Source organism: Ceratotherium simum, chromosome 2 (genome assembly GCF_057802395.1).
Source record: "Ceratotherium simum simum isolate JZ-2026a chromosome 2, ASM5780239v1, whole genome shotgun sequence".
NCBI classification, from domain to species: domain Eukaryota; kingdom Metazoa; phylum Chordata; class Mammalia; order Perissodactyla; family Rhinocerotidae; genus Ceratotherium; species Ceratotherium simum.
The window spans coordinates 39,543,434-39,556,335 of NC_141901.1; the positions used below are offsets into that span (position 1 = coordinate 39,543,434).

At 42.6% G+C, this 12,902-nt stretch overlaps 1 protein-coding gene across 2 annotated transcripts in view; it reads right to left on the bottom strand.

Annotated features, from left to right (window-relative positions):
* Nucleotides 1-12,902, bottom strand: part of LOC106802756 (SLAM family member 9-like) — a 44,229-nt gene that overhangs the window by 9,734 nt on the left and 21,593 nt on the right. For both annotated transcript variants that reach the window (XM_087441339.1, XM_087441333.1), the window contains exons 2-4: nt 12,639-12,752; nt 10,036-10,419; nt 7,435-7,731 (exon numbers count right to left, since the gene is read on the bottom strand). In XM_087441339.1, the coding sequence (XP_087297465.1) occupies nt 7,435-7,731; nt 10,036-10,237 (499 nt within the window). In that variant the 5' untranslated portion in view covers nt 10,238-10,419; nt 12,639-12,752. The remainder of the gene's footprint in view (nt 1-7,434; nt 7,732-10,035; nt 10,420-12,638; nt 12,753-12,902) is intronic.

The following is a 12,902-nucleotide window of genomic DNA, read 5'->3' on the forward strand; positions in this document are numbered from 1 at the left end:
GATCAGCTAGGATTTATTCCAGGGATGCAGGGATGGTTCAACATCTGCAAATCAACCAACGTGACACACAGCATTTATAAAATGAAAAATGAAAACCACATGATCATCTCAATAGATGCAGAGAAAGCATTTGACAAGATACAGCATCCATTTATGATAAAGACTCTGAGTAAAATGTGTTTAGAAGGAAAGCACCTCAAAATAATAAAGCTCCTATATGACAAACCCACAGCTAATATCATCCTCAATGGTGAAAAACTGAAAGCTTTCCCTCTAAGAACAGGAACCAAACAAGGATGCCCACTGTCACCACTCCTATTTAACATAGTACTGGAAATCCTAGCCAGAGCAATCAGGCAAGAAAAAGAAATAAAAGGCAACCAAATTGGAAAGGAAGAAATGAAGAAAGACTCCGAGAAATATCTGACTCTATTAGAAAATGTAACATAAGAATTATAGGTATTCCTGAGGGAGAGGAGAGGGAAAGAGGAACAGAGAACCTATTCAAGGAAATAATAGCTGAGAATTTCCCAAATCTGGGGAAGGAGCAGGAAATACCAGTAAGCGAAGCCAACAGGACACCTATATATATTAACAGACAAAGGCCTTCACCACGACACCTAGTGGTAAGGCTAGCCAGGGTCAACGACAAAGAAACCATATTAAGGGCAGCTAGACAAAAACAAAAATAACGCATTACAAAGGAACTCCCATCAGGCTCTCAGCGGATTTCTCAACAGAAACTTTACAGGCTAGAAGAGACTGGAATGATATATTCAAAATACTGAAAGACAAAAACTTTCAGCCAAGAATACTCTATCCAGCAAAAATATCCTTCAAATATGATGGAGAAATAGTAACTCTCCCAGATAAACAAAAGCTAAGGGAGTTCATGGCCACGAGACCCCACTACAAGAAATACTCAAGAAGGCCCTCAGGCCTGAAAAAAAGAAGAGAAAGGGAACACAAAGCTTGGAGGAAGGAGAAAAGTAGGTAGACAAACTCAGAAAAATAGTAGATCTTTACCGGAATAGGTTAGTAACCACTTAAATACTAAATTCAAAGATCAAAGGAAGAAATTCACCAAAAATAAATTTAACCTCATCACTGTAAACACACAGCCACAACACAAGATAGAATAAGGTATAACAAGAAAAACTTAGAAGGGGAAGAGGAAAGCGACTGAATTGATTTAGTATAAGGAAATAGGAGGCCATCAGATAATGGACTATCTCATACACGAGATTTTTTGCCCAAACCTCAAGGTAACCACTAAACAAATAATCAAAACAAAACCACATATGATAAACAAAAAGAAAACTAGAAGGGTCATAAGACAGAACAACCAAACTGAATTGGCAGTCCAAAACAAATGGGACAAGAAACAAAGGAAATGCAAAAGAACCAGAAAATAAGTGACAAAACAGCAACATTCAGCCCTCATATTTCAATAATTACCCTAAATGTAAATGGATTGAACTCTCCAATCAAAAGATACAGAGTGGCAGGATGGATTAAAAAGCAAGACCCAACAATATGCTGCCTTCAAGAAACACATCTTAGCACTAAAGACAAGCACAGGCTCAGAGTGAAAGGATGGAAGACAATACTCCAAGCTAATGGCAAACAAAAGAAAGCAGGTGTTGCCATACTCATATCAGACAAAGTAGACTTCAAGATAAAACAGGTTAAGAAAGACAAAGAAGGGAAATATATAATGATAAAAGGGACACTCCATCAAGAAGACATATCACTTATAAATATATATGCACCCAACATAGGGGCACCAATGTACATAAAGCAACTATTAACAAACCTAAAAGGAGAAATCAACAACAACACAATAATAGTAGGGGATCTTAACACCACACTTACAGCAATGGATAGATCATCCAGACAAAAAGTCAATAAAGAAATAGTAGACTTAAATGAAAAACTGGACGAGATGGACCTAGTAGACATATACAGAGCACTCCATCCAAAAACAGCTGACTACACATTCTTCTCAAGCGCACATGGAACATTCTCTAGGACAGACCATATGTTGGGAAACAAAGCAAGCCTCAATAAATTTAAGAAGATTGAAATCATAACAAGCATCTTTTCAGACCATAAGGCTATGAAACTGGAAATGAACCATGAAAAAAAAACTGGGAAAGTGACAAAAATGTGGAGATTAAACAACATGCTACTGAACAACCAATGGATCATTGATGAAATTAAAGGAGAAATCAAAAACTATCTGGAAACAAACGAAAATGATAATATGCCATATCAAACCATATGGGATACAGCAAAAGCGGTCCTGAGAGGGAAACTCATAGCAATACAAGCCCACCTTAACAAACAAGAAAAAGCCCTAATAGGCAACCTTAAATTACACCTAACAGAACTAGAAAAAGAAGAACAAACAAAGCCCAAAGCCAGCAGAAGGAGAGAAATAATAAAAATCAGAGCAGAAATAAATGAAATTGAGACCAAAAACCAGTAGAAAGGAATAATGAAACAAAGAGTTGGTTCTTCGAGAAGATAAACAAAATCGACAAACCCTTAGCCAGGCTTACTAAGAAAAAAAGAGAAAAGGCTCAAGTAAATAAAATTAGAAATGAAAGAGGAGAAATTACAACGGATACCATGGACATACAGAGGATTATAAGAGAATACTATGAGAAATTATATGCCAACAAATTGGACAATCTAGAAGAAATGGATAAATTCTTAGACTTATACAACCTCCCAAAATTGAACCAAGAAGAAATGGAGAATCTGAATAGACCAATAACAAGAAAAGAGATTGAAATAGTAATCAAAGACCTCCCAAAAATAAAAGTCCAGGACCAGATGGCTTCTCCAGTGAATTTTACCAAACATTCAAAGAAGATTTAATACCCATCCTTCTCAAACTATTCCAAAAAATAGAGGAAGATGGAACACTTCCTAAATAATTCTACGAGGCCAACATCACCCTGATACCAAAACCAGACAAAGACAATACAAAGAAAGAAAATTACAGGCCAATATCGCTGATGAACATTGATGCAAAAATCCTCAACAAAATATTGGCAAACCGAATACAACAATACATTAAAAAGATCATACACCATGATCAAGTGGGATTTATACCAGGGACGCAGGGATGGTTCAACATCCGCAAATCAATCAACGTGATACATCACATCAACAAAACAAAGAATAAAAACCACATGATCATCTCAATAGACACAGAGAAGGCATTTGACAAGATACAACATCCATTTATGATAAAAACTCTCAATAAAATGGGAATAGAAAGAAAGTACCTCAACATAATAAAGGCCATATATGACAGACCCACAGCCAACATCATACTCAACGGGGAAAGACTGAAAGCCATTCCTCTGAGAACAGGAACGAGGCAGGGCTGACCACTCTCACCACTCCTGTTCAACATAGTACTGGAGGTTTTGGCCAGAGCAATTAGGCAAGAAAAAGGAATAAAAGGAATCCAAATAGGTAACGAAGAAGTGACACTCTCACTATTTGCAGATGACATGATTGTATATATAGAAAACCCTAAAGAATCTGTTGGAAAACTATTAGAAACAATCAACAACTACAGCAAAGTTGCAGGGTACAAAATCAACCTACAAAAATCAGTTGCATTTCTATATGCTAATAATGAACTAACAGAAAGAGAGCTCAAAAAGATAATACCATTTACAATTGTATCAAAAAGAATAAAATGCCTAGGAATAAATCTTACCAAGGAGGTGAAGGACCTATACAATGAGAACTACAAGACATTATTGAAAGAAATCCATGATGACATAAAGAAATGGAAAGATATCCCATGCACGTGGATTGGAAGAATAAACATAGTTAAAATGTTTATATTACCTAAAGCAATCTACAGATTCAATGCAATCCCAATCAGAATCCCAATGACATTCTTCACAGAAATAAAAAAAAGAATACTAAAATTTATATAGGGCAACAAAAGACCCCAAATAGCTAAAGAAATCCTAAAAAAAAAGAACAAAGCAGGAGGCATCACAATCCCTGACTTCAAAACATACTACAAAGCAATAGTAATCAAATCAGCATGGTACTGGTACAAAAACAGACACACAGATCAATGGAACAGAATTGAAAGCCCATAAATAAAACCACACATATACGGACAGCTAATTTTCGACAAAGGTGCTAAGAACATGCAATGGAGAAAGGAAAGTCTCTTCAATAAATGGTGTTGGGAAAACTGGACAGCCACATGCAAAAGAATGAAAGTGGACCATGTGCTATCGCCATTCACAAAAATTAACTCAAAATGGATCAAAGACCTGAAGGTGAGACCTGAAACTATAAAACTCATAGAAGAAAATATAGGCAACACACTATTTGACATTGGTTTTAAAGGAATCTTTTCGGATGACATGCCTACCCAGACTAGGGAAACTAAAGAAAAAATAAACAAGTGGGACTTTATCAGATTAAAGAGCTTTTATAAGACAAATGAAACCAGAATCAAGATGAACAGACAACCAACCAGCTGGGAGAGAATATTTGCAAAACATACATCTGACAAGGGGTTGATCTCCATAATATATAAAGAACTCACACAACTGAACAACAAAAAACAAACAACCCGATCAAAAAATGGGCAGAGGAAATGAACAGACACTTCTCCAAGGAAGATATACAGATGGCCAATAGGCACATGAAAAGATGCTCAACGTCACTAATCATCAGGGAAATGCAAATCAAAACAACACTAAGATACCACCTCACGCCCGTTAGAATGGCTATAATCACCAAGACAAAAAAACAACAAATGTTGGAGAGGATGTGGAGAAACAGGAACCCTCATACACAGCTGGTGGGAATGCAAATTGGTGCAGCCTCTATGGAAAATGGTATGGAGATTCCTCAAAGAATTAAAAATAGAGATGCCCTGTGATCCAGCCATTCCACTACTGGGAATCTAACCAACGCACCTGAAATCAACAATCCAAAGAGGCTTATGCACCCCTATGTTCATTGCAGCATTATTCACCATAGCCAAGAAGTGGAAGCAACCTAAGTGTCCCTCGACTGACAATTGGATTAAGAAAATGTGGTATATATATACAATGGAATACTATTCAGCCATAAAAAAAGACAAAATTGTCCCATTTGCAACAACACGGATGGGCCTGGAGCGTATTATGTTAAGTGAAATAAGCCAGAAAGAGAAAGACAAACACTGTATGATCTCACTCATATGTGGAATATAAACCAACACATGGACAGAGAAAACTGGACTGTGGTTACCAGGGGCAGTGGGGGTGGGGGGTGGTGGGGGGCACAAGGGGTGAAGGGAGTCATATATATGGTGATGGACAAACAAAAATGTACAACCCAAAATTTCACAATGTTAGAAACCATTAAAACATCAATAAAAAAAAAATATGGGCAAAAGACCTGGACAGACATTTCTACAAAGAAGTTATACAGATGGCCAAGAGACACATGAAAAGATGTTCAACATCATTAACCATCAGGGAAATGCAAATCAAAACTACAATGAGATATCATCTCATGCCCATCAGAATGGCTTTAATTAACAAGACAGGAAACAACAAGTGTTGGAGAGGGTGTGGAGAGAAGGGAACTCTCAAACACTGCTGGAGGGAGTGCAAACTGGTGCAGCCACTATGGAAAATAGTATGGAAATTCCTCAAAAAATTAAGGATAGAACTACCATATGATCCAGCTATTCCACTGCTAGGTATTTATCCAAAGTACATGAAAAGACCAATGTGTAAAGTTACATGAACCTTTGTGTTCATTACAGCATTATTCACAACAGCCAAATCTTTGAAGCAACCTAAGTGCCCATCAAGGGAAGAATGGATAAAGGAGATGTGGTATATATACACAATGGAATACTACTCAGCCATAAGAAATCCAGCCATTTGTGACAACATGGATGGAACTTGAGGGTATTATGCTAAGCGACATAAGTCAGAGTGAGAGGGTCAAATACCATATGATCTCACTCATATGTATAAGATAAAAACAACAACAAACAAACACACAGAGACAGAGATTGGATTGGTGGTTACCAGAGGGGAAGGGGGGAGGTAGGAGGGCAAAAGGGATGATTAGGCACATGTGTGGTAATGGACTGTAATTAGTATTTGGATGGTGAACATGATGTAATCCATGCAGAAACAGAAGAATAATGATGTACACCTCATATTTATACAATGTTATAAACCAATGTGACTGCAAGAAAATGAAAAAAATTTTAAAAAGCCAGCCCCTGGGAGTTGCCAGCACACCACTGCAGCAGGCAGGGCAGGGAGGAGTAGGGCAAGGAAGGTCAGAGGGAGGCAGGAGTCTGTCTTCAGAGGGTCTTTTGGGTCATGCTGAGTGTGGAACTTCATCTGAGGCTCCAGTACGGGAGGTGAGGGGAGGGTAAAGGGGGTTTTATGTAATGCTGACACATCAGATCCCTCCAGCAGCTCATGGAGGATAGGTTAGAAGGGCGAGGCTGCACACAGGGGTACCAGGTCATTCATTCATTCATTCATTCATTCAATGAAACAATGTGAACAAATTGTGCCAGAAGCTGTGGTTGGCTCAGGGATTCAAAGGAGAACAAGGCATGGTCCCTGCCCTCAAGGTGTTTCAGGCTTCAGAGGAGACAGGTACATAAACAGAGCATAGCCACTCAGTGGGGGTCCAGGGATCCTCCTTAAAGGTGATGCCTGAGGGCAGGACATCTACAGCCCCCGCAGGGCCCTGTGCAAAATGAGCATGAGGAGCCCTTTGTTCAAAAACTGTTAGAAATGTCAAGATGGCCACTGCAGAGCTTTAAACCCAGCACGGAGCCTGTGTGACAACATGGGGCACATGTTACTGAAGTCGCCCATGCCTGAGGGAAACCCTTCAGTAAGAATAAGGCAAGAAATGAAGGGAAGAGGTAGGAGGAATGATGGTAGAGGAAACAGCATATCCAGAGGATCAAAAACTGGCAATAGCAGAACATATTCGGGAACTCCAAGTGTGGTGTGAACTGTGTCACTGAGGCCAAAACAATGGGCAGAGGAGCGTCTGAGCCCGGAATCCTACAGGGAGTCACTGGAGATCAGAACCTACAGGCGACACAGACAAATGACACAATCCACTTGCTTTTCCAAAAGACCACTCTGGACTCACTGTGGATGATGGGTGGGGTGGGGAGAGGGACTGGACAGCTGCTGCCTACCAGCAGGGGCACAAAGGGAGTGGCACAGATGTGAGAGATATTTAAAAGAAGGAACAAGTTGGATGTGCATCCCAGACTCCTGTTGGGGTGACCAGGTAGAGGTAGTGCTGATAAACACGGTGGGGAGAAAAGCCCAGAGTCCTCAGACCCCAGTGCTCTCTGAGCTCTGAGAGTGCCCCTCCCCTCTGGCAGGTTACACTCACCATGGGCACAGACCTCAGCAAGGGCTAAGGTGACAGTTTTCTTGTCTTCGGAGTTGCTGACCACACAGGTGAGGCTGTCATTGGGCTGGCTCAGAGGCAGGCTCACATTCAGGGTCCAGGAGTTGGGGGCTGGTCCCGGTGGCCCTCTCTGTTCCAGCTCCCTGGGGAGGCCCTTGCTCTCCCAGGTCACATTCAGGTCCTCTGTGACCTGCACAGCCCTGCACTCCAGGGTGACGTTGCACCAGCCTGCTGTGATGGACTGTGACTGGACCAGGATCTGGGGACGGGGCACAGGCTCTGGGGTAGGAGGGACAAGAGAATGGAGCCTCACGTGAGTGGAAAATGTTACAGTTTGCACATTCTCATCCATTATCTCACTGAAGCTCTAGCTTCCTCCCTCTACGGAAGGTGAGACATTTTATAGATCAAACAGAATTTACCCAAAGCTAAATATATAGCAAGAGACAAGAAGGAAGGGAGCCACCGAGTTAAGCCTTATGTGACTGCACTAGACTGAGAAAGTCTTCAAAATCTCCCACAAGAAGATAAAGCCTGCACTCCTCCTACCCAAGGCCCATTATGTTTAGAAATTTGGTCTTTCCTAGCAGTAAAAGAAATCGGGAGTGAAGGACCTGTCCTGGTCCAGGGCCCTCACTCCGCTTCTATGGCTGAGATGATGCCAGGGAATACACAGCCCACAGTGAAGAAGGACATCCAGCCAGCTCTGGGAGTCCAGAGAAAGGCCACATTTGCCCAAAAGTAGGGACATTTGTGGGACATGCAGTGGTAGCGACTAGGAATGACAGCCCCGAGTGTGGTTAGAACATGCCACCTCTCTTGTGGTACAGAGAGGAAGAGAAGTGACAAATTTGCAATCCAGTCCCCGAAATTCCTTGAGGACCTAAAGCTATCAAAGCCACGTTCTCTGTAGCAGGGTATTTCTCTATGCAGAGGAACTGTAGGGAAGGAAAGGGTTGCTAAATGAGTTTCTTAAGAAGTGTGGCAAGGTAGACTTTCTCCTACATCTATGGAGGCTTTTAGGGCTGGATTTTGTGAGTGAGGCTGGCCTTGGCCTGCGGCTGAGTAAGAGCAGAGGGGACGGGGAGAATGAACTGCAAGTGATTTCCAAATAATGTTAGGCGTAATATGACTCCCCTAAATGGGTCCACGTCCTAAACCTCAGAACCTGTGAATATGTTACGTTAATGGCAAACAGGAATTGAGGTAACGGATAGAATTAAGGTTACTAAACAGCTGACATTAAAATAGTGAGATTATTCTGGATTTCTCTGGATGGGACAAATGTAATCACAAGGGTACTTAAAAGTGGAAGAAGGAAGGAGAGGAGTTCAGAGGGCTGCACTGTGAGGAGGACTCGTCCCACCATTGCTGGCTGTGAAGATAGAGGAACATGGCCAAGAGCTAGGAATGCAGGCAGCCACCACGCGGTGGAAAAGGCAAGAAAATATTTCTCCCCTGGCTCCTCCAGAAAGGAACTCGGCCCTGCCAACACCTTGACTTTAGCCCAGTGAGACCCGTGTCTGACTTCTGACCTACATACAGCACAGTAAGGTAATAAACTTGTGTTGATTTAAGCTACTAGGTTAGTAGTACAGTAGTCCCCCCCATCTGTGGTTTCACTTTCTGCAGTTTCAATTACCCACGGTCAACTGTGGTCTTAAAATATTAAATGGAAAATTCCAGAAATAAATAATTCATGTTTTAAAATGCACTGTTCTCAGTAGCGTGTTGAAATCTCGAACCATCCTGCTCCATCCCGCCCGGACGGGAACCATCCTTTTGTCCAGCATATCCACACTGTATATACTACCCATTGGTTAGTCACTTAGTAGCCATCTCAGTTATCACATAACTAAGATGGTATCACAGTTCTTGTGTTCCAGTAACCCTTATTTTACTTAATAATGACCACAAAGAGCAAGAGTAGTGATGCTGGCAATTCGGATATGCCAAAGAGAAGCCGTATAGCGCTTCTTTTAAGTGAAAAGGTGAAAGTTCTTGACTTGAAGAAATAAAAAAAATTGTATGCCGAGGTTTTTAACGTCCATGATAACTTTTATTACAGTATATTGTTATATTGTTATATTTTATTATTACTTATTGTTGTTATTCTCTTACGGTGCCTAATTTATAAATTAATGTTATCATAGACATGTATGAATAGGAAACCACATAGTATATACAGTGTTCAGTACTATCCATGGATTCAGGCATCCACTGGGGGTCTTGGAATGCATCCCCTTTGCATAAGGTGTGACTACAGTAATTTGTTATAGCACCAATAGAAAACTAATCGATAAATTAAGTCAACTTAACCCTCTAAGGAACAATAAATGTTAGGGCAAAATTCCATTTCCCGCAGATTTCCATTTTCCTCTCCCAAAACGTTGAAATGATTTTATTCCTGGTGTGAATCTCAACTCTGCTCTCCATTTGTGGTGAACCCACTTACTCTAATTTCAAGGGAGAAAATAGAGCCCAAAGGCTGGCGTTTAGAAAGAGTCCTGCAAAATGGGGCTCATGTGACACTCCCAGGTGCAAAAGAAGACCATGGGATTAAGGTGAGGGGGTGTCACGTACCATAGACAGTGAGGTAGAAAATCTGGTTAGATTCCACTCCTCCAGTGAAGATGGCTCGAGCCTGGTAGGGCCCACTGTCCTCACGGGTCAAGTTCTCGATCCTCAGGGACGTCATGTTGGGCACATGGACCCTCTGTTTATACTTGTCCTGGAGGCTGACCCAGGTTTGGGTCCTTTCTGACCCATTATGGACTCGCAGCATGACTCTGTATTTTAAGTCAGGGCCAAAGCCTCATGAGATCTCCTCCAGCTTGGCTTCTGGCTCCTTGATCACATGAAACAACACAGAACCTCCTCGGATCCTTTTCAGAGGAACGTGTGCTCCAGAATGCTGAACTCCAGAACCATGTATGCCAGAACTCTTGACCCCAGTGCTGCAGACACCTAGGGCATTGGAAACAGGAACAATGAGTGTTTTTTCATCAAGAATAGAAGAGAGAAACACAGAACTCATCTTTTTAATGAAATCCATCCAATATACTCCCTTGATTCTTGGAAGGCAGCCTAGGACAATGAATTTGAAACAACTCTAGAATCAAGTCCTGGTTCTAGTGGAGTGTAACCTTGAACAGGTTACTTAAAGTTGCTAACCTCAGTTTCCTTACCTCCCTCAAAATGATAGTATGAATTAGATGAGATCAAGGATCAAAAGCACCAGCACATTTTCTGGCACATGCTAAGTGCACATCTGTAGGAGGCAGCTTCCAAAGTGGGTCCAAAGATGCCTGCCTCCTCTTGTTACACCCTTTGTAACCCCCTCCCCTGGAGTGTGGTCTGTACCTAGTGACTTGCTCTGAGGAACAGGATACAGCAAAGGTGATGGGATGTCACTTAGGAATGGGAGGTTACACAAGACTGTGACCCGTCTTGCTCCCACTCTCTCTCCCACCATCTGATGAAGCCAGCTGCCATGCTGTCAGCTGCCCTGTGGAGAGGCCCACATGGCAAGGAACTGAGGGCAGCCTCCGGCCAACAGCCAGGGAGGAACTGAGGCCCTTGGTCCAATAGCCACAGGAACTGCATCCTATCAGCAATCACACGAGTGAGCTTGGAAGTGGATTCCTCCCCGCTGAGTCTTGAGCTGACTGCAGCCCCAGTCAAGACTTTGATTCCAGTCTGAGAGACCCTGAGCCAGAGGACCCAGCTAAACCACCTCTGGATCCTGACCCTCAGAAGGCGTGGAACTGTACATGGTGTTGTTTAAAGGAGCTAAGTTTTCGAATAACAAGTTACACAGCAATAGATAACTAATACAGTAATGAAGATTGCTCTCCCTTCCCTCTCCTTTTAGGTAGTGTAGTCAGGATGGGCTAGGCTGTGCTGCGGTTACAAATAATTATAATACCCCAGGGTCTTAGAACAAGGTGAGTTTATATCACACAACACACAAGTTCTTTATTTAATTTCATTATATGTAAACATAAAATCTCAGATAACGCCCTAGATGAGATATTCGGCTCAGTTCTTTTTTTGTTTAAACCTCCCGCCTCTCAATTTCTCCCCCCTCAATTTCCTCCTTAAGTTCACCCTCTCCGAGAACCCACCTTAGCAGTCTACTGTTTCCTTCTACATCTTCTCCATTTATAAACATGTGGGGACACAGTCACCCTTAAATTTTGAAGGATCCTATTCATTTACAAAATTAGAATTTCATTGTATTCAGTCTCCTGCATCTTGCTCATGGAAATCCATGTATCTGACCTCATGAAAACTGGAAATCCCACCAGACAACTGGTACATTTGGTTTTTTATCCTCAGTATTATTCCATGATAAAGACACTCCTCAATTTTTTCAATCATTCCCAAACTGGTGGGTACCTCCCTTGTTTCCAGGGTTCTTCTCTAAAACAGTGCTTTCAGTCTGGAGTCTCCAGGACCTGAGCAGCATTTGGCAGTGGAGGGAGATGCAACCCACAGACATGAAAAAGGGCGCCCCCTAGAGGATTCACTTTACTCAAAGATAAATATTTTTCAACTTTTTAAGATGAAAACTAACACTGTGGTGAAATGTAAAATTCGCAAGTAATTTTAAGTTAAATGTGAGACTTCCAAGGACTCTCTTCTTTGTGCTTGGAGCTGAGCCCCTAACCCCTGGGCGAGGAGCAATCCTTCACTCTCCGTTTTCAGTGGAGAGGCCCAAGAAGCCCAGACTAGAGTTGATTCCTCCAGCTCAGACACGGGGGTGCCAGGTCAGCCCCCTCCTCCACATGACAGCTGCAGAGGCTGTAAGGGCCCCTATGAGTTCCAGGCCAGGGGTGCCCTGTTCCCAACCCCTCTGTCCCCAGGAGTGGCTTCTTTGTCTGTCCCCACCCCCTCCTCAGGCAGCTCCAGGCTCTCCTGGCTTCACTGCTATTGCAGCAGAAGTGGCCTCACTTCCCTCTTAATGGTTACTTTAGTGCACTCAGGCTGCTAGGAGCTCAGGGTTCCTAGCCTCCCCACAGCCAAAAGGCCATTTGTTCTTTCTGTTCAACCCTGGACAGTACATTAGCTAAATGGTAAGAGTTCTTGTCTTGTCACTCAGCAAAGACATCAGACAGGGAAAGGAGACCCTGCCTCCCCACTTCACCCCACTGCCCTCCCTTCCAGGAGCCCGGGCCACTCACTGAGGAGGAGACTGGTGAATCCCAGGAGCCAGGAGGCCCAGCAGAGGTGAGGGTCTTCTGAGCAGGGCCCCATCACAGGCTGCCTGCCAGCCTGTTCAGCTGCAGAGGAAACATCTAGGAGGAAGAGACAAAAGCAGAGGAAAAGCTTCACTCAGAAAAGCCCCTTATGCTCTTCCGTACCCCAAGGGCGGAGCTAAATATTAGTTCTGGGATGGTGGCCCAGTAGCTAGAGTAAGCCATTCAGATTTACATATCATCCCCAGC